At 36.7% G+C, this 19,557-nt stretch overlaps 1 protein-coding gene across 1 annotated transcript; it reads right to left on the minus strand.

Annotated features, from left to right (window-relative positions):
* Positions 1 to 895: 895 nt before the first annotated feature.
* Positions 896 to 18,342, minus strand: LOC135097659 (inactive hydroxysteroid dehydrogenase-like protein 1). Its single transcript, XM_063999611.1, has 9 exons — positions 18,322 to 18,342; positions 16,761 to 17,016; positions 14,670 to 14,792; positions 11,080 to 11,190; positions 10,369 to 10,589; positions 9,897 to 10,026; positions 9,261 to 9,358; positions 8,623 to 8,720; positions 896 to 5,176 (listed from the first exon to the last, which is right to left on the minus strand). The coding sequence occupies exons 1-9, from the start codon at positions 18,340 to 18,342 to the stop codon at positions 5,161 to 5,163; spliced, it is 1,074 nt and encodes a 357-aa protein (XP_063855681.1). The 3' UTR covers positions 896 to 5,160.
* Positions 18,343 to 19,557: the final 1,215 nt, after the last annotated feature.

A 19,557-nucleotide genomic window follows, 5' to 3' on the forward strand; every position in this document is an offset into this window, starting at 1 on the left:
TCTCGGCTGAGCCAGCTATTCCATCCCTGTCAATATACATTCCTGCATCTCCCTGCGCCACAATGAGTAATGCTGCTAGCATTGCACACCATCACCACACCGGTAGTGGAAATGCTCACCTCTCCATCACCACAGTGCACTTAATATCATACTATATTATAAATCGCTTCCACTTGTCACTGTAACCCCTACCCCACTCTGTAATCACCAAAAACCTCATATCAATATGTGTATTTTCAGCATCAAAGTTCCAACTTAAATAAACCCTTTATGTATAATAATAATAATAATAATTAATAATAATAATATAATAATAATAATAATAATAATTAATATTATTATTATTATTATTATTATTATTATTATTATTAATTATTATATTACAAACTCTCACAGGATCACAGGCTCGGCGGGCAGTTGATCTTAGAGAGAGAGAGAGAGAGAGAGAGAGAGAGAGAGAGAGAGAGGAGAGAGAGAGAGAGAGAGAGAGAGAGAGAGAGAGAGAGAGAGGAGTAGAGAGATGAGAGAGAGAGAGAGAGAGAGAGAGAGAGAGAGAGAGAGAGAGAGAGAGAGAGAGAAAGTAATAGACAAAAGACACATGTAACATTAAATAAGAAATATAATATAGGTAATACACAATTTCACAGCAATGCGAGTGTAAAGTCTATTGATGGAGAAGCAAAATAAAATGAAGCAAAATAAAAAGAAGCAGAATCAAATCCAAACTCTCGTTGCTGTTAGATCAACACCTCCACAGAAGCACTGGAAGCCTCCCTTGCTGTGGGTCATAAATTTTTTTTTTCTTTCTTTTGCAAACAGATTAAGAAGTCACAGCAGCAGTGGATCAATTCTGCCATACTGTTCCTCAGATATTGATGATAATGAAAAAAAGGGGAAAATACAGGGCAGACTTCATTAATAAGCTTGTAACAATGACAGGAAGTGGTAAGTTGAAAGAGAATGTAAGTTATAATATAAATAATTTCAGAAATAATGCAGGAGCATCTCACACAGTACAGGGGCACATCATGTGTGCAACAGATGTGCTGACACACAAATAATGTTGTGTTAATGATGTCATGTTATAAAAGTCACTTGGGTGTGACATGTAATGTTTTTGACACAAGTTTTTATATACAATTCTTAGGGAAATTTACAATAATGTATAAAAAATATATTCATATGCTGTGATTTCTAATGAAATATTTATATGTAAAAATACACAGTAAAAGTTACTATTATAATATCTATAATATTTATAGTCATTAAACAATACATATGACAAAAAAATAGATCTAGTAAAAATTTACTCTGAAGAAAACACACAAAAATGTGACAAGAAAAGTGCCAACAGGAGAGGAAATTCACTTGGAAGGAATAAGGACTGCAGGGGAAACACCTGTGGTGAGGGCCGGTGCTAATACTCATAGGGAGCAAGAAAGGACTGTTTGGACAGGGAGAAGTAAAAGGTCCTTGCCGTGGCCACAACACTTAGAGGGATAGATACATAAACAGAAAAAACAGAAAAGCCTAGATGGTCTTTGCATAATAACAAAAAATAAACATCATACAATGCAAGCTTCCAGCCTTATTACTACTTTATAATAATACAGTATATTGTTTACACTTTATAAGACTTATAAATGAAAATATACTACCTATTTGTTTGTATACTAGTTAAGAACTGAAGGACACTGGAAATTCAAACCTTAATGACTGATAAGTCTTTCTTTACCTCCTCTGTGCTCCTCAGTTTCAGTAACAACTCTATCACAGAATCACTTCCTTGATTAGCATACTTCAGATAAGAGTAATTACAAAAAGCACTTTCATACTTAAAAGCTTATTAACCCTAATACCAAAGGCACAATATTTGCAGCTTTAACATACAAAACCAGACAATCTTACAAAAAGACACAGGCTAATGCAAAGTGATGGATGAAAGGTTAGAAAGAGAATGAATACAGAGAGTGAAAAGAGGCTCAGGATCAAAAGATTCAGAGACAAAGGGGTGAGAGAGGACAACAAACAGTGACTGAAATAATGAATGATGGACATGAGAATATAAATGATGATGCAAATGCTAAGAACATTTTTTCAGACCTTCAAAAAGTTATTGAGTGCAAAGGTGAAGATAAAAGCAGAAAAGAAGTAAGGGTATATACAACAGACAAGGTAACAGTGACAGGAAAGAGGTGTGTGCAACAAAGAAAGAAATGTACTATAGAGAATAAATGTAGGGGGAAAAGGAAATTTGCAGTGTAAATGAGTGTGAAACAAGTGATACAAGAAAATAAAAAAAATAATCAATGAAAATTTTTGAACACAACTGAACAAGACATATAGAAGATAGAAGGCTATAATGGAGGGAAGCTAAGGAAAAGCTAAGAAAAGATTTATGAATTCAAACAATGAAGGAAACAAGGTGAAAGATGAGGACAGGAGGATGTCATGAGAGGAGAAAAAAAAAGGATGTGACAAGATGGCTGGGCTATTTTGAAAATCTGATGACTATAAAAGAATGAAGGTGAAGCATTGGTGACATATATGGAAATGAAAGGTGGTGCTCAGAGATTATGTACATGAACAAGAGAAAATACAAAAGGTGACATCTATGCATGTTTTTATGTATCTACCTATCTATGTCTGACACATGGCTCCTTTTAGTGGGTGGCCATAGCAGAGGAACCTCCATTGTTCCCTATCCTGCCATTCTACTCTTTCAAGTTCAAGCACTTGAACTCTACTAACACCTCTTGCACACATATATTCCCTTACCCTATCCTTCCATCTTCCAAGTGGCCTTACTCTTCTATTAGCACCAACTTTGCTTACATACACTTTCTTTACAAACTTTTCCCTTATCCTCTTCTCAATACAGCCACACCATCACAATGTGTTTCTTTCAATCTATTCCACCACTCTGCAATTTATACCACTTGCATGGGCACTCATACCACACCTCTCATACTCACTTTTACTGCTCTCACACTCACATCTTGTTACTCCACATGGACCTCCCAGATAACTCACTGCCACAGCACACACTCTTCGTTATTGTACTCTATTCCACCTATAGGTCTCTCATCCATACATTAGTGTTGGCAGGAGAACACTACTCTTTAAACTTCTCTTTACATTTATAAACATGTTTTTCCCTTTCATGAATCTTGCAAGTGATTGTATGATGCACAAGCTTTTCACAACCAGATCTCTCATCTCTCCACCCATCTCATCTTATCTATCGAGTACTGTACCCTGATGACAAGAACAACTGGATATCTGAAGAACAGAAAGGCACCAACTCTGGATGAAATTATAGATAAAATGTTTAAGTATAAGGGAGGTGTGACTGAACAGGTGCACAGAATGTGGGATAGGATGGGAGACAGAGAGGGCACCAGGAAACTGAACAAAAACCATCAACTGTCTCAATCTAAAAGGAAAATGGTAGTATAAACAAACATTGGAAATTATACAGACTGAAGATTCTTGAGAAAAGTTGGAAAGACAAAGGATCCAAGATACTAAATGAATGAACTGATAAGTGCCTTTGATGTGTGAGGAAAAGATGGTAAGGGTGATGGAAATCTGTGTAACAGGTAAAAGCATCAGATAAATATGAATATAGATAGCCTATGTATACCTATATACCTGGACAACATCCCCTTTAAAGGAGACAAGTGAGAGAACATATATATAGTACTCACATTCACAAGCATTCCCCACACCTTAGCTTCTAGATCCCTGGGGAAGAAAGGACCAGTCCTCACCAACCTCACTGTATTAAAATAATAAGTGCAGTAAATATCTCTGTGCCAAAGTCTGACAACTGAGTTGGTTTATTGCTGCTGTACCAATCCCCACTCCCTGCATTTAACCTGATCAGCTAATCAGATCAAATATGAGGAGAACCTCTCACTGAGAGCCTAAAGGTTGCACAATATCTGTATTTGATAAATATGACATGGTTTCTACTATCAAACAAATTCCTTAAAACTGGTGAGAATAAATTACATTTATAATTACAATACAACACTTCAGTTTCTTAAATCTCCACATTACACTGCAAATATCATAAAATCACCTCGAGTAAAAGAATTTTAAAATGTGTATCTATTAAAGCGTACCAAAATTTTAAACTACTTCAATTATGTTCTACCATTTCTCGTCCAATCAGCGGATCAGATCAGGTTTGGAAAAGTTGAGTCTTTTATGTTCTGGCAGAACCAGGCTAGCACTGCTTGCTGTCAGACCTGATGTGGGGAGATCTGGACATGGTGTGTAACACACCCAGACAAAACTGTGGCTAGTGAGGATCACTTCTCTCTCCTAGAGGCCTAGATGTGAATTGAGAGAATGCATGTAAAAGTGAAGTCATAATTGTCTAAATTATCCTGCTTTATAAGGAAAATTGGTCTGGTGCATAGGTATAAACAGATGTCAAATTTTAGCTGATAAAATTTCTAGCTTTAAAATTATGAAGCAGCTATAAGATGAGAGGGTCACAAAATTACTGATCTATCATCTATTTTTCTCCAATACACAGTGAAGGAAATGTTTATTGATGTTCCTCCCTTCCCATGTAACTGGTTTAAATTAACTAAAGCAACTGAACTTTTCAGTTGGCATTGATACATCCCACAGGTTCTTGAGAAACACAAATATGCATACAAATTCTAACAGGATGAGTTTCATACAGCAGTCATGTTGGATTCACTTGGCCATCTTTGTTGTTCTTTTAAGAAGACTTCATCACCCCAAAAATGGACCCATAACATAATTTGATTATATTTTTCCTTCCAATGAAGCACTCCGCAAGTTTGTGGATGTCTTGAAAATGGTGAAAAGCTGGTAATCACTAGACACAAGAGTACATGTTCTGTCCAGTAGGGCCAACCAAGGCTGGAAACAACTATGCTTCAGGATTAAGAACACTTCGTCATGGTGGACAGGTACACTTACAAAACATTCTAAAAACTAGATGAATGGCAGTCTAAACACCTACTTCATTCCTTGACCAGACTCCTTTGTTGAGAGCGGACTATGACTTTTTAGGTAACTTAAAAGTGAGGAAGGCAGAGGAGAGAACGACTATGAGAGACACGTCCAAGGAGCTCCACACAGCCTTGCAATAACACCTGGACACACTGCCACTTGCTATCCTCGGCTGGTGCTGAAAAAAATTAAAGAACTCAAATTCTCATGGTGTTGTGTTTGAAGAGGGAAAGGGATGACTGTAGCAAGGGATGTTGACAAAGACTAAAGTAAAATGTGAGAGGGGAAAAGTATTTAGTATAAAGCTTTGAAAATTAAGGATTACAAACAAGTAAACTTAACTCAATATGTAATATTCTAAGTCGGGATATTTTAAAAGATATAAATTTAAACAAATACTACTAGAAATAAAATAACATGACCCAAAAACTGAAAGCAAATCATGTCAATATTTTATGCAGTTAGTAAAATATAACATAAAGGAATACATAGTACCACATACAAAAATACTGCTAAACATTGATACTTAGTGACTACGATGATTTAATAAATGTGTGCGACTCATGCTAACTAAAGGTGTTCAATACTACCTATGGTGCTTGACAAGGTCCCTGATATTTACACAGGTGAAAATAACAAAAAGTTAAGCATTCAACTTTATTTTAACAAAGGTTATTATTGCATCAGTCTAAATCTTATACACAGTGTGGACATCGTAGCTTTCATTCCTGATTGTGGTGCAACAATATTGTGGAGTTTGTATCTACATACTTTGAGCAGTTCAATGCTGTGATGTGTCCTCACACATACACATTCCAGCCTTGAGATGATGTGAGGGCAGGCACACAGGCAGCAGCTGGGTGGTGTAGTTAAGAGATCCCAACAGCCACACAAGCATGATTAGTAACCCTGATGATCACAGTGGTGGGTCATGAGGAGAGGAAACACACTGTACACCTGCAGCCCACAGACAGGCAGTCACCAACACAAGGTCATGCATTAATGAGTTCAGTGTATGTGAAGTATATGTTTCAAGGGTTGCATTGGATCCTAACATAACCATCAAATAATGCTGTGGAGTAATATGGTAAACTGAGCATGCAATTCATACAGATCATTAGTGTTGAAGTCCTATTTCCTGCAAGATTCTGGATTGTGTTTACAAGTTTTCAATGTCATGTATAGTGAAGTCTGATGAGGAGAATCTTCATGAGTCATGAATGCACCAATATGAAATCAGCATTTGCTTCTGCCACAAACAGCTGTGCCTTCTGTGCAATTCACAGTTACTGATGTTCTAGATTTATAAAACAAAGAAATATAAAGCCAATGAACATGTACATGTCTGAAATTCTGATCCACACATACCTAAGTTTCGTATCAGCATTCTATAAATGAATAAAATCAACATAAAACAGACAGGAATTCAAATCCTATATAAATCATTAAGTAATAATTACATGAAAGTAACACTAGAGTGATCAAAGTACTTGAGTAGAACAATGGGAGAATAAACCAAGACACCAATGTGAAGAAAGTCAACTTGAAAATCACGGTTAATTCCTTCCTGTTTGAGTACCAATCAATCTGTCTATGTATATCATCATGTATCTATCTATCTAAATATGTAAGAGTGGCACAATTTCAGCTATGTCTTTATGGATCCCTATATTCAATGGCTTCTGGACAGGAAAGTTCTCTCAAAGGCAGCATGAAAACCTGCAAAGGTGTCAGTAAAAAAAATCCTGCCTGCATCACCTCAGGTGGGGACAACCACCTAAGCATCCAAAGAACTGGTGCAGTAAATCTGCCCACCATCACTATAAGCCAAGAATGCAAAAAAAAAAAAATAAATAAATAAATAAATAAAATAAAAAAATAATGTTGATGCTATTTCATGGTCCAGAATTTTGGTAATCAAATAAACTGCTTTTTTCCTCACAACCTGTAGGATCCATGGGAAGAGTCAGCAACCTTCTATGTATCAGAGCAGCAAGGAGGTTTTAGCAGAAATTTATACAAGGTGTCTTCAGTGACTTTTCAACCTTAAAGAACTGAGAATTGACAATACACTATCCACCAAAAAGGTATGAATGATACTAACTGCTTGCTTTCTAGCTAAAAATCTTTACTGTTGCACGACACAAACCTCAGCCTGACAGTTGACAGCTACTGGAGATACAAATAAACCAGCTAGCAGTGTGTGTGTGTGTGTGTGTGTGTGTAAGTGGGTGTGTAATAATAATAATAATGATAATAATAATAATAATAATAATAATAATAATAATAATAATAATAATAATAATAATAATAACAATAATAATAATAATAATAATAATAATAATAATAATAATAATAAACGGTTTATTATTTAGGCAGTTAACAAACTGAAAATGTGTGTGTGTGTGTGTGTACTTCCTTCAAAACCTTTCATTTCTTTGATATAGAAGAAACTAGTGATGCACATAAACCTTAAGTTAAGAAAAATAGTAAAACAGCCGATGAATATACAAAAAATAAACTCCAATAAACAAATATATCTGCAATTAATACAACAGAGAACTGGGAACACTTAGACAAACAAAATAAAAATTACCCCAAAACCTAAGTCTATTGTTGGTAACAAACACTCAAACAACAAAGAGGAGTGAAGACTGAATGCAGCCAGCAAATTAGGCAACTTCTGAATGCAAATGTTAGTGTTAATTTAATTTCGTGGTTAGGAAAGCTAATGCCTCGAGGTTATCAAGAAAAAAGCAGTGAAGAATTTTAAGTACAGTAAAATTCTTGATGTGTAAATCTTAAAGGTATTAAGATCTTTCAATGGGGCTGAAATGAAGCACAATACTGTTACAACTGGTAACTTATGAACGGAAGTAAGCCGATAACATCAAATGCACCACCATAAAGATTCCTCCTGTTCCTCAGGCAGATCCCACAGTGGTAGATGAAATCTTGCCAACACGTACCCAGTAAATGTTGGTAATATATCAATGGTATAAATGATTTGCATTGTTCTGTGAACTTCCTCTCTTATAGAACTGAACTAATTATCTTATTGAATTCAAGGTTTTACTGTACACACACACACACACACAGATATATATATATATATATATATATATATATATATATATATATATATATATTATATATATATATATATATATATATATATATATATATATATATATATATATATAATATATATATATGATAGAAAATGGGAAGAACTTTTGTTAATATCATGAATAAGAAAGATGGGGAGTTGTGCTGTACATGTGTGTGAGAATCATATGTCCATCCAGTCTGTGGCTTGGCACACAAAAAAAAAGATATATGTGAGCAAACTGAGGAGTTATGTTATGTTATAATCAATCAACTATTTATTTGTAACTTTATATATATATATACTATATATATATATATATATATATATATATATATATATATATATATATATATATATATATATATATATATATATATATATAAAACTTTTGTGTGCCGACTTTCCAACTGCAACCTTTTACATATTCAATGTGTGACTATACACATCCTTCACACATACACCATTCACACTGTTTCAGGTCTTCCCTGGTACTAATGTGGTGTTATGCTTACGCCTGATTCTTCTTCATGGTGCGCAACAGCAAGGAGTTCCACAGGTAGTTGCCCAGCATGAACATCCACGAGTTGACAAAGTTCTCCACCAAGTAAGTCTGCAAATAAAGAATGTATGTCAGTGATGGTTCTCTGCACCCTATTAAGAAAATACACCCAGCATTACCTGTCAACTCCTATTTTTTTGTTCAACTCATCTGGCTGTATCTGAGAGAGAGAGAGAGAGAGAGAGAGAGAGAGAGAGAGAGAGAGAGAGAGAGAGAGAGAGAGAGAGAGAGAGAGAGAGAGAGAGAGAGAGAGAGAGAGAGAGAGAGAGAGAGAGAGAGAGAGAGAGAGAGAGAGAGAGAGAGAGAGAGAGAGAGAGAGAGACCCTACTTCATTCTATGAAGTCCCGATAATATTTTCAAGGCTGATAATGTAGATAACAGAATATGCAAGGTGGTTTCAGTGAATGAGGGACATAATTTCAAGATAAATACTACTGACTGCTCCAAGAATTTTTCCTACAATATACAAGAACCAAACATAAAAGGCACTCTTAGTTTGAAAGTTGGCACACAAGAAAACACTACATTATCTAGAGCCTTGAGAAACCTTCATTCATCTTCAAGTCCTTCTCAAGCCACTCCAGCACTCACCTGAATGCAGTGAGCCCAGTAACCTGCAGTGCGACCAGCATAGCCAAGGGTGTGTATGGCACTGGCAGCGTATGTTGCAGCAGTGGGAATAAACAAGCCTGAAAGAGGGGCAGATGATGAGATTCAGGATGCTGGTAAAACTGATAACTTAAAAAAAGTATGAGAGGTATTAAAAGATGCCTTCCATCTGATGTCATCTGCATTCAAAGCTTTACTGCTCACCATCTCCATGGCCCACTTCATTACTGTGAATAATGATCATGTAAGAAGTTGCCATACCATGTGAACATTCTCATGCTTTATCCATTCCTGCATTAATTTTGGACATCACATTATTAAGCAGGAACAGATTACCATTAAAAATATTAAAAAAATATTTCATAACTAATGAAAATAAAATTCCAGTATACTATTTATAACTGAGAGGAACATGGGAATATAAAAAAAAAGATCTGTGAAAAGATGAAGATGGTGACTCTTCCCTCATGGCCACTATCTTGGATGAACTTCAGAGGGAAAAGAAGATTCAGATACAAGTAAAAACTTGCCAACACTCATAATAAATTCTTATAAAAATGAACACCAGTTTCTCTACAGATGAACTGACACTCTTGACACTTTCTGCCAAAGACTCACCAGGCTTATGGACGAGCTCAGAGAACTTGGTCATATTGGTGGAGACATAGGAGGGGGTGAGGGTCTGCACAGTGATGCCAGAGCCACGGTACTCCCACTCCATGGCTTGGGAGAAGTAGTCAACAAATGCCTGTGGGTAACTCAGTTTAGCTTCCAGGAAAATATCCTATTAAGGCTTGAAACACAAAGAAGACTTGAAAGGGAAATACGTTTAATAAAGAATTCAACATTCAAATCTGGAAATCTGATTATGCAAAGCTGTTGACATGTGAATGACAACACTTCATTTTAATAGTAATACCAAATTGCCAACAGCTGCATAATAAGTGATATAGAAGATGTTACATGTGCTATATACTATTTTCATTTATTAGTTCTAGAAACCCTGTGGTAAAACATTTCAGAAAGGGCAAGTAAATGTTATCATCCTGATATGGCTGAAGACAAGATCAAGACACAAGTTGGCAGTCACCTTGGTAGCAGAATAGATGCCCATGAGAGGGATCGGGTGGAAGCCGGCGATGGAGGCCAAGTTGATTACGGCACCTCGGCCACGACTCAGCATGCCCGGCAGCACTAACTTGGACATGGCTGGCACTGAGGCCACATTGACATTGACATGGCTCCAGATATCCTTCTCAGAGGCCAGCTCAAACTCCATGGGGTGTGACAGCATCACCCCAACATTGTTCACTGCAGAAGTGATTTTGACATCTCTTTATTATAATATTATTGATAAGCTAATAAATCACATATACTTCTAATCATTCTTGTTTATTAATACAGCTAAAACATTTCATACATGTCATAGCTATTTAGATTCAATATGTATCTACCCAGTTCTCCCTGTAATTAACTACAGCAATTATTACTTTCACAGTGTGTGTGTGTGTGTGTGTGTGTGTGTGTGTGTGTGTGTGTATTCTACACCACACCACAGAAAGCAGGAGAGAGAGAGAGAGAGAGAGAGAGAGAGAGAGAGAGAGAGAGAGAGAGAGAGAGAGAGAGAGAGAGAGAGAGAGAGAGAGAGAGAGAGAGAGAGAGAGAGAGAGAGAGAGAGAGAGAGAGAGAGAGAGAGAGAGAGAGAGAGAGAGAGAGAGAGAGAGAGAGAGAGAGAGAGAGAGAGAGAGAGAGAGAGAGAGAGAGAGAGAGAGTTGGAAGACAGCAATGTAACACAACTCACCAAGGACTCCTATGTCTTTGTCCTGCAAGTGCTTGGCAATGTCTTCATAAATGGGGCGTCCATTCATGAAATCTGCCTGCACCACCTCTGTCTCCACACCAAACTCCTGAACTGGAAAAAAACACAAGCTTGAAACAGAATAATACACAACCCACATGGACCAGCATCTTCCTCCAGTATACTCCATCAAGCCAAGTCTGACAGTAATTTCACCATCTGAGGTCACACAAATAGGGTAACACCGTCACAGGGCAATGCTAGCACCTGGTAATTGGTTGACATATTCTGGTCTCTTTTGAAACGTGAGGTAGAGTAACTTTATTGCATTCTTACCAAAACTATTTAGTTAAGACATACTAAATCATGCATGTACAATACTTTAGCCAACCATTGTTCAGTAATGGTGTTACCATGTTCATGTCTCTTCAGGTGGCATGATGGAATATAGTGAATCATGTAACTAATAACTGGAGAAGAGCAGGAAACTTCCACATATCATGAAAAGACTGAAAATGCTGACAATAATGACTTGAAATCTAATTTATAATTTTTCACATCAATGTGAGCTGATATACTTCACACGTCAGTGACATTATATGAGCAAATGATGTAGTGGCACTTGTTAACCTAAGCAGTTTCCAAATCATAACACAGTAAATGAGACTGTTAATAGCATCTAGGTAGGTAGATTTCAAGACAACTGATATTAAGAAGGAAGTGAGAGCAGTAAAGGTTTGGAAGTCAACATGACAACCACAAGTGTATCTGTGCTTCTGAATTAGAGATTGAAAAACAAAGTACGAGCTGAAGCTTATTAAGTATTAGGATCAAAATTATGTGAGGTATTTAGTTGAAAAATAAGTATAAATCTGTGGATCTTTTCAAGCTATTGTAACTGCAAGTGAAGTAAATGGAAGAATAATTTTAATATCTAAAACATTTTGAAATGGCTCACAGCCTAACTTCTTTCATATCCTCATGTCAAGAGAAATGTGTCAAGCTACCAACCTACTTAGCCATACAGCAGAAGACTGAGTGCCACAGTAAAAGTACTACGACTGAGAAAATTTGCATAAGTCCTGCAATCTTTTATACCAAATATATATTCACTACATTTAGAATTACCTTCACATCACATATTCATTCAACATATGACTGAGAGTTCACTTTCACCATCACCAGCAGCAAGGTTCACATTAGTTGGCGGTAATACAAGTCTCAAAAAGAAGATTCAAATGTCTATAACTTAAAAGCTGATGGCAACATAACCTACTGCTGAGAGAGAGAGAGAGAGAGAGAGAGAGAGAGAGAGAGAGAGAGAGAGAGAGAGAGAGAGAGAGAGAGAGAGAGAGAGAGAGAGAGAGAGAGAGAGAGAGAGAGAGAGAGAGAGAGAGAGAGAGAGAGAGAGAGAGAGAGAGAGAGAGAGAGAGAGAGAGAGAGAGAGAGAGAGAGAGAGAGAGAGAGAGAGAGAGAGAGAGAGAGAGAGAGAGAGAGAGAGAGAGAGAGAGAGAGAGAGAGAGAGAGAGAGAGAGAGAGAGAGCTCCAACTTAGGCAGAATTTACTGTATGTATTTGCATGACGCCAACAGTAGGTAAATGTGACAATACTTGTCAAAGCAGCACGAAACTCAGGATGGTAAAAATTTAGGACTTATTATGGTAAAAATTTAGGCGTGAAACTCAGAAGGGTTCTGCATATATTTGTGTTATCTCAAATGTACTAGAGCAAATGTGCTCATTTTGATGTTTTTTTTTTATTCTGTAATCTTTATGTACTTTTCTGGTTCTTTGGAACGAACTAATTTTTTCACGTAGGTTCTTCAGTTGCCATAATAAACGAATAATGTTGCGCTGTTGCATACCCTACTGTACCTGAAATACATGAATGAAATAAAAACTCCCATTCAATGATATAACCAAGCACAGAAGTTTTGTCTCTCAACAAGGTCTCTGCTGGATATCAACAAAATTTCCAGCAATGACAATGCAATTTAAAATCAAGGCAACACGTAAAAATCAAGAAAATTATTCATCATATTAAGAATTACTCCAAGTTTTGACACAGGATAGCATAAAGAGCACAGAACATTCCAGGATAAGATTTCTTTCAAGTTGTGTGGATGGGAATGAATGCATGATCACTGGAATTAGTGAAGAATATTCATATGCTGTGTTGTGACAGATGTCACTGTCTTTTGGATGTTAAATTTCTTTCCATGAAATTAATATAGTGCCTCAAAAATGCAATCTAAAAATAAAAATACAGAAAACTGATTTCTAAGGATCATGAACATACATGGTTAACAATGGGGGGAGAGAGAGAGAGAGAGAGAGAGAGAGAGAGAGAGAGAGAGAGAGAGAGAGAGAGAGAGAGAGAGAGAGAGAGAGAGAGAGAGAGAGAGAGAGAGAGAGAGAGAGAGAGAGAGAGAGAGAGAGAGAGAGAGAGAGAGAGAGAGAGAGAGAGAGAGAGAGAGAGAGAAAGGAATGATTAAGAGAGGAAGGTGAATGAGTGTGAGGAAGCATGAAATAGAAGTGAGCCAGTTGATATATAACACACTGGCAGAATGGAGTATGTACCTACTTTGCACAACACAGGAGGTGACACAGCTGAGTAACTTTATGACATCCTTGTGACAAGGACAAAGGAGATCACAAGCGTCATGAGGGAGATTACAGTAAGTCTGGGGTTTTGAAGATACATATACTACTTTTAATTGACCACAGACATATTTTTAAGAGGCTTGAAATATCAGTCAAGTTTAATGTAAAAAAAATAAATAAATAAATAAATAAAAAATAAGCAAAAATAAATAAACAAATAAATATAAATAAATAAATAAGATTGGTTTAGACATGAAGAAAGCATGAAGGAGAATTTGTGAAGACTGCACATGAAAAAAAAAAAAAAAAAAAATATATATATATATATATATATATATATATATATATATATATATATATATATATATATATATATATATACATATATATATATATATATACATATACATATATATATATATATATATATATATATATATATATATATATATATATATATATATATATATATATATATATATATATATATATATATATATATATATATATATATATATATATATATATATATATATATATATATATATATATATATATATATAGGGTAAAATGTGAAGTTATCAGTAAATGGAGAGAGCGGGCAAGTATCAGGGGAAGAGGGATGACCATGCAATGAAGGGATGCCCAAACATGAATTTTAGTTGTGGTTATTCCTTTGAGGGAAGTCCTTGAAAGATGACATGATATATACATATATATATATATATATATATATATATATATATATATATATATATATATATATATATATATAAAATAAGGATATACTGTATAGAGTTGCAATAATGATGAAATACTGTCAATCACCAAATAAATCATAAGAATAAAAAATCACCTTGTATATACAAACCTGTGCTATATAATATATAATGATCAACACATGAAATGGAAATCAATTTAATTCTGAAATATTTAGCAAAACATTTTCAATGTATCTGAACAATTGAACAAATTGTCAAATTCTTTTACCAATTTCTGTGGAGACCTTCTGCAATTTGTCCATGGAACGTGATATGAGGACCAGGTTCATGCCTCTCTTGGCCAGCTCCTTGGCGTACTCCTTCCCAATGCCATCAGTGCTGCCCGTCACCACTGTGGGAGGTAGAAAGCTCCACGCTAGGACATTACAATGACAGGCTATAATGCTACCAATATGAATAAAATTTTTTTTTTTTTCTAAAACTAAATTATTTTATGCAAAACTCAACTCAGACTGATTCTTAGCCTCTAGATTAACCTCAAAATGAATATTTCCCTATTCATCACAATAAGGACTCAAACTCACTATTGTGGTTGTGCAAGACAATAGTATGACCTGCAATATGAAGTACACAGTGCAAATCAGCACAACTAAATGATTACAGGAGCAAGCTTACCAATCAAAATGAAGGACACAGACTATGACTACTAAAAACATCAGTTTGAAATTTAGTCTACATCTAAGTGTACTAGACAGACTGCAAATAAATGAAGATAATGAGATAGATATGTATTTCACTAAACTCAACATGATCCATTAGTTTCTATGATAACATTACATACAGAACTAAAATTTGCTTCAATATGACAGAAAATTTCATTAAAACGACAAATGTAGAAAAAAATTCCAAGTTTATCAATTACAAAATGAAATAGCTATCCTGCCAATACACAAGGGCATGACACTCAAGGTTGATTAATTTCTAATTTCCACTTCAGCCACGACAATCACTGTGGCTCAATAGATGCAGAGCACTAGTGTATCCTACATCAGGTTTGATCCTTGGGTGTCATAGATTCATAATAAACACCCTCACACTGTATCTGGGACAAGGATGACACTTTCAACATCAACTGATGCAAATGCTTAAATATTACTGTGCCTTTTTAATTATATTAAAAAAAAAAAAAAAAAAGGATGACACTTTCAACATCAACTGATGCAAATGCTTAAATATTACTGTGCCTTTTTAATTATATAAAAAAAAAAAAAGGAAAAAAGAAAAAAAAATGACAGTAAAACTGTAATTGTCTCAGAAGTGTTTGAGAAAATAAGTGACTTGGTACTTTTTACCAGTAAGAGAATCTGTGGTAAAAAAAATATACCTTCCTCTATTTCAATAAGCAAAGAAATAATGTTAAGACTAAAAACTGTCAGAAACTACTCATTTTGCCCAATTCTATCTCCTTCCTAATAATAACTCTGATGACCTGGCAAGAGTAACTTGGGGATATCCACAGGGGCAACCCACCTCAGCTGTTATTGCTAAAACTTCATGAAATTTGGTTTAGAGCATCTCTTCACAGAAAGGTATGTCAGCTGAGGCCAACGCATGGTAGTTTTTTTGGACAGATCAAACGGATCAAAGAGAAAACTGGTTTTTCTAAGTGGCCAATATTGTTAACTTTCAAAATATGCTCCAATACTGATGGAAAGCACCAATATACCAGGGAATCTTTAGTTTTCCCCTGACACTTAGTGCTATTTGCTAGAGATAAGGAAGACAAGACTGGATGGGAAGGGGGTGGGGTTGGAACCCGTGGTTTCTAATAAAGCAGCATACAAGTGCTTATCACGAACATCTACACTTTCACTTTCTCTGGCATCCTGTCAGTCTAGCGACTCTCGTCGCTAAGTTGTCCAGTTAATGCAACAATATTAAGTTGAAAGTTTACTAAACATCCCTCAAAGTGCCGTTCCTGGAATGCCCCCCGGCCCCTACCTGCTCCAGTGCTCCTGGCAGCTTGCCCTTACCCTGTCCTGCCCCCGGGGTTCCCCTGCACCCAGTTGGAGGCCACGAGACCACAAAGCAACCGAGAAAGGGCAGTAGTGACACCACAGTGCTTTAATGACGCAAAAGTATTCAACAGGAAGGAAAGCGGTCTGAATCAGAGCAAAAAATCGTCATGGCAACTGAAAGTCGTAATGCTGCGCAGTTCACCCTGGCAGCAGGCCCCGGTGGCAGGTGGCCACACTGCGGGGCGAGGGTGGGCACAGTGATATGGCAGTGCCCACGGCGAGGGGTTGCTCGCCTGTCATGAAGCTGACTTTCCTTTTTCATCCCAGAGACTACAACTCACCTGCCCACTTGCCGTACGTCTCCACCAGCTGCTTCTGCCACAGCCTGGACCAGAAGTATGCCCGTACGCCAGTGCCCACGGCCCACAGTATTTGGGCCACGAACTTAATCACAGTGAGGAGTCCCACGACAGTTATAACATATTCAAAATCCCCGAGGCCCGGCAAGAGCGCGTCACAACCCATCCTCCTCTGGTGCTGTCCAGCAGACAACTGACACCAGTGTGGCAGTGTTGCCAGATGGTCCCGGTAAAATTTCTGGAGGTTTATTGCCAAAATTTCTGCATATTTATTTCTGGAGATTAAAAAAAAAATTCTGACAATTGAGATTTTCATTGTAAGTATATATTACAAGATTGAAATATCCTTCTTGCAATTAGAAGTTACACAGTACAATATTTAACAAGTACGCAACTCTTAAAAGGACATTAAAATCAATTATATATATATATATATATATATATATATATATATATATATATATATATATATATATATATATATATATATATATATATATATATATATATATATTGTTTGCAAATGTATTTACATCTATATCTTTATACATAGAGGAACTGCCAGTAAGAAATAGGAAATCAAAGAAGGGAGCAAGGATTGGAGACTAGTTTAGGAGAAAGAGGGCATGACGGAACTACCTAGAATAGCAGAGGAGTACGGAAGGAAATACAGTGACAGGAAATGTAAGGTGATAGAACATAACAGCACAGGAGGAAGCCAGCGGAGTCCTGGGGAAACAGTGTGCTAGAAATAGTAAATAAATATACATACCTATGTTTAGAAATTAATAAAGAGGGAGTAGCATGAGAAAAAAAAAAGGAAAATAAATGAAGGGAAAGCCAGGAAGATGACAGTCATGATATGATTAACGGAGAGAATAGACTAATTAACAAGTATGAAATAGGTAGAAGCTTGTGGAAAGGAATGGCAGTCCTGTATTGTTTGTATGGGTCAGAAATTATTTATTACAGGGAGGGATATCTCATGAGCATTATAGGCAGCTGGAGCTTAGAGGTCCCAAATAGTATAACAGTAGAGTCAATCAGAGGTGAGATGGGGTGAACCACATTCAGTGTAAGGGCAGTGAAAGGAAAACTTAATTCACTTAAGAAGATGGAGGGGCTCAGAGAGGAGAGGTGGGTTACTTAGTGTAGAGGGAAACTCATTTTCGAAAAAAAAAAAAAAATGGAACTGCGGAAACGAAGGGGGAACACAGAGGAAGAGTGGCAGCGGTTAGATAGCAAGATGGTGAGGAAGAAAACAGAGAAGAATTGCAGGACCAGATGACAGTCAGGAATGGAGAGCAAGTCCACGCTTAAATGGTATAGGATAAACGAGAGATTGGTGGTACTTCACTGGCATGTAGGAGACTGGAGGAGTAAATTGTTAGTCAAAACAAGGACAAGAACACTAGAGGTTAAGGCCAGGAGTAGGAACAAGCAGGACCAAGACTATAACTTACGTAGGCGGGAGAGAGAGAGACGATAGAACACTTTATTGTGGAGTGCTGTAGATACGAGCGATAGAGAGGTATAGACTTACAGAGGCAATTGTGGAAATCATAGGTGAATCAGAGTGGCAGACTAGACGGGAGGAAGTAAAGGGATTCTCACATTGCTGGGGTTGTATGGGAGCAAGGAAGAAAGGGAAATGATTGTAAAAGAGATGAAAAGTTCCTTGTGCAGGCCTGGGAAATACACCTGAGAGGTTAAATGTTAAAACTGTTGACTCTGTTTTGGTCTCTCTCTCTCTCTCTCTCTCTCTCTCTCTCTCTCTCTCTCTCTCTCTCTCTCTCTCTCTCTCAGGTTAAAATTTCAGATTTTACAGTGACTAATTTCTTAAATTCTGACAAAAGATCAAAATTTCAGATCTCCAGAAATTATTGACAATTTGGCAACACTGACTGACATCCTCGGTCCCTTCCCGACCTCGCCCATTGGTGGAATTCTCTCTCTCGACCAGACAGGCGACTGTCTCAACTCACTCGGCTCTGGAAAGCGTCACGCCACCAGAGAACAGTTATTTATTTTTTTTATTTAACAATTACCATCATTCTATGACAGAATGCTATTTTATAACTAATAACACACACACACACACACACACACACACACACACACGGTGAAAAGATCCTTGCTTATCATGTACGTTGTTTGTTCTCACTCAGGTAGAAATGGTTTTTAATTTAGTGATGAACAGACAATTACTGTCCTACTTTAGCAAGAAAAAGAATTGGGTGTGTGGTGCGTTAGTGGTTTCAGCGTCTCCCGTATTGGAAGGGTTGGCAATTACGAGTCGAGGCACGTGATTCTCATGACTGGGTGATTTATAAAAAAAAAATAACACCAGCAGTAATAGCCAGCACCAATGAAGCATGAAAAAAAAAAAAAACAGATAATTCTACAATGAGACAAGTTTACTTTTCAAATATGTCATGCTCCCTTCCCCCCCCCTCTCTCTTTCTCAGGCATTTCATAGGAACACTAAGAAATCGATCCGATGGCGAGATAAATCTTTAGCCGAAAGAGGTCTGGTTTAGAACACCATAACCAGGAGAACAGGACAACGTCTACACGTTGTAACCATGAGGGACCTTTCACTAGAGCGGTTTTTGTGAGTTCGGAAATGCGTTTTAAATATTGTAGCAGTTTTACGGGACCTTACACTGGACACGCGCGCACGACGCCAAACAGGCACATAAGCCAACATCTTAGCAGGCTACAATTGGCAGTTGGAGGATGACAAAAAATTGGGGTGTTTCTTTGCTTGCGTGGAACG

The sequence above is a fragment of the Scylla paramamosain genome, chromosome 4 (assembly GCF_035594125.1).
Source record: "Scylla paramamosain isolate STU-SP2022 chromosome 4, ASM3559412v1, whole genome shotgun sequence".
Classification (NCBI taxonomy): Eukaryota; Metazoa; Arthropoda; class Malacostraca; order Decapoda; family Portunidae; genus Scylla; species Scylla paramamosain.

Coding starts and splice junctions, on each gene's coding strand:
- LOC135097659 (XM_063999611.1), bottom strand. CDS start 18,342: ATGATTTCCACAATTGCCTCT. Junction 10,590..11,079: donor CAAAGACATAGGAGTCCTTG/GTGAGTTGTGTT, acceptor TCACTTCTGCAG/TGAACAATGTTGGGGTGATG. Junction 8,721..9,260: donor ACTGGGCTCACTGCATTCAG/GTGAGTGCTGGA, acceptor CTTTATTTGCAG/ACTTACTTGGTGGAGAACTT.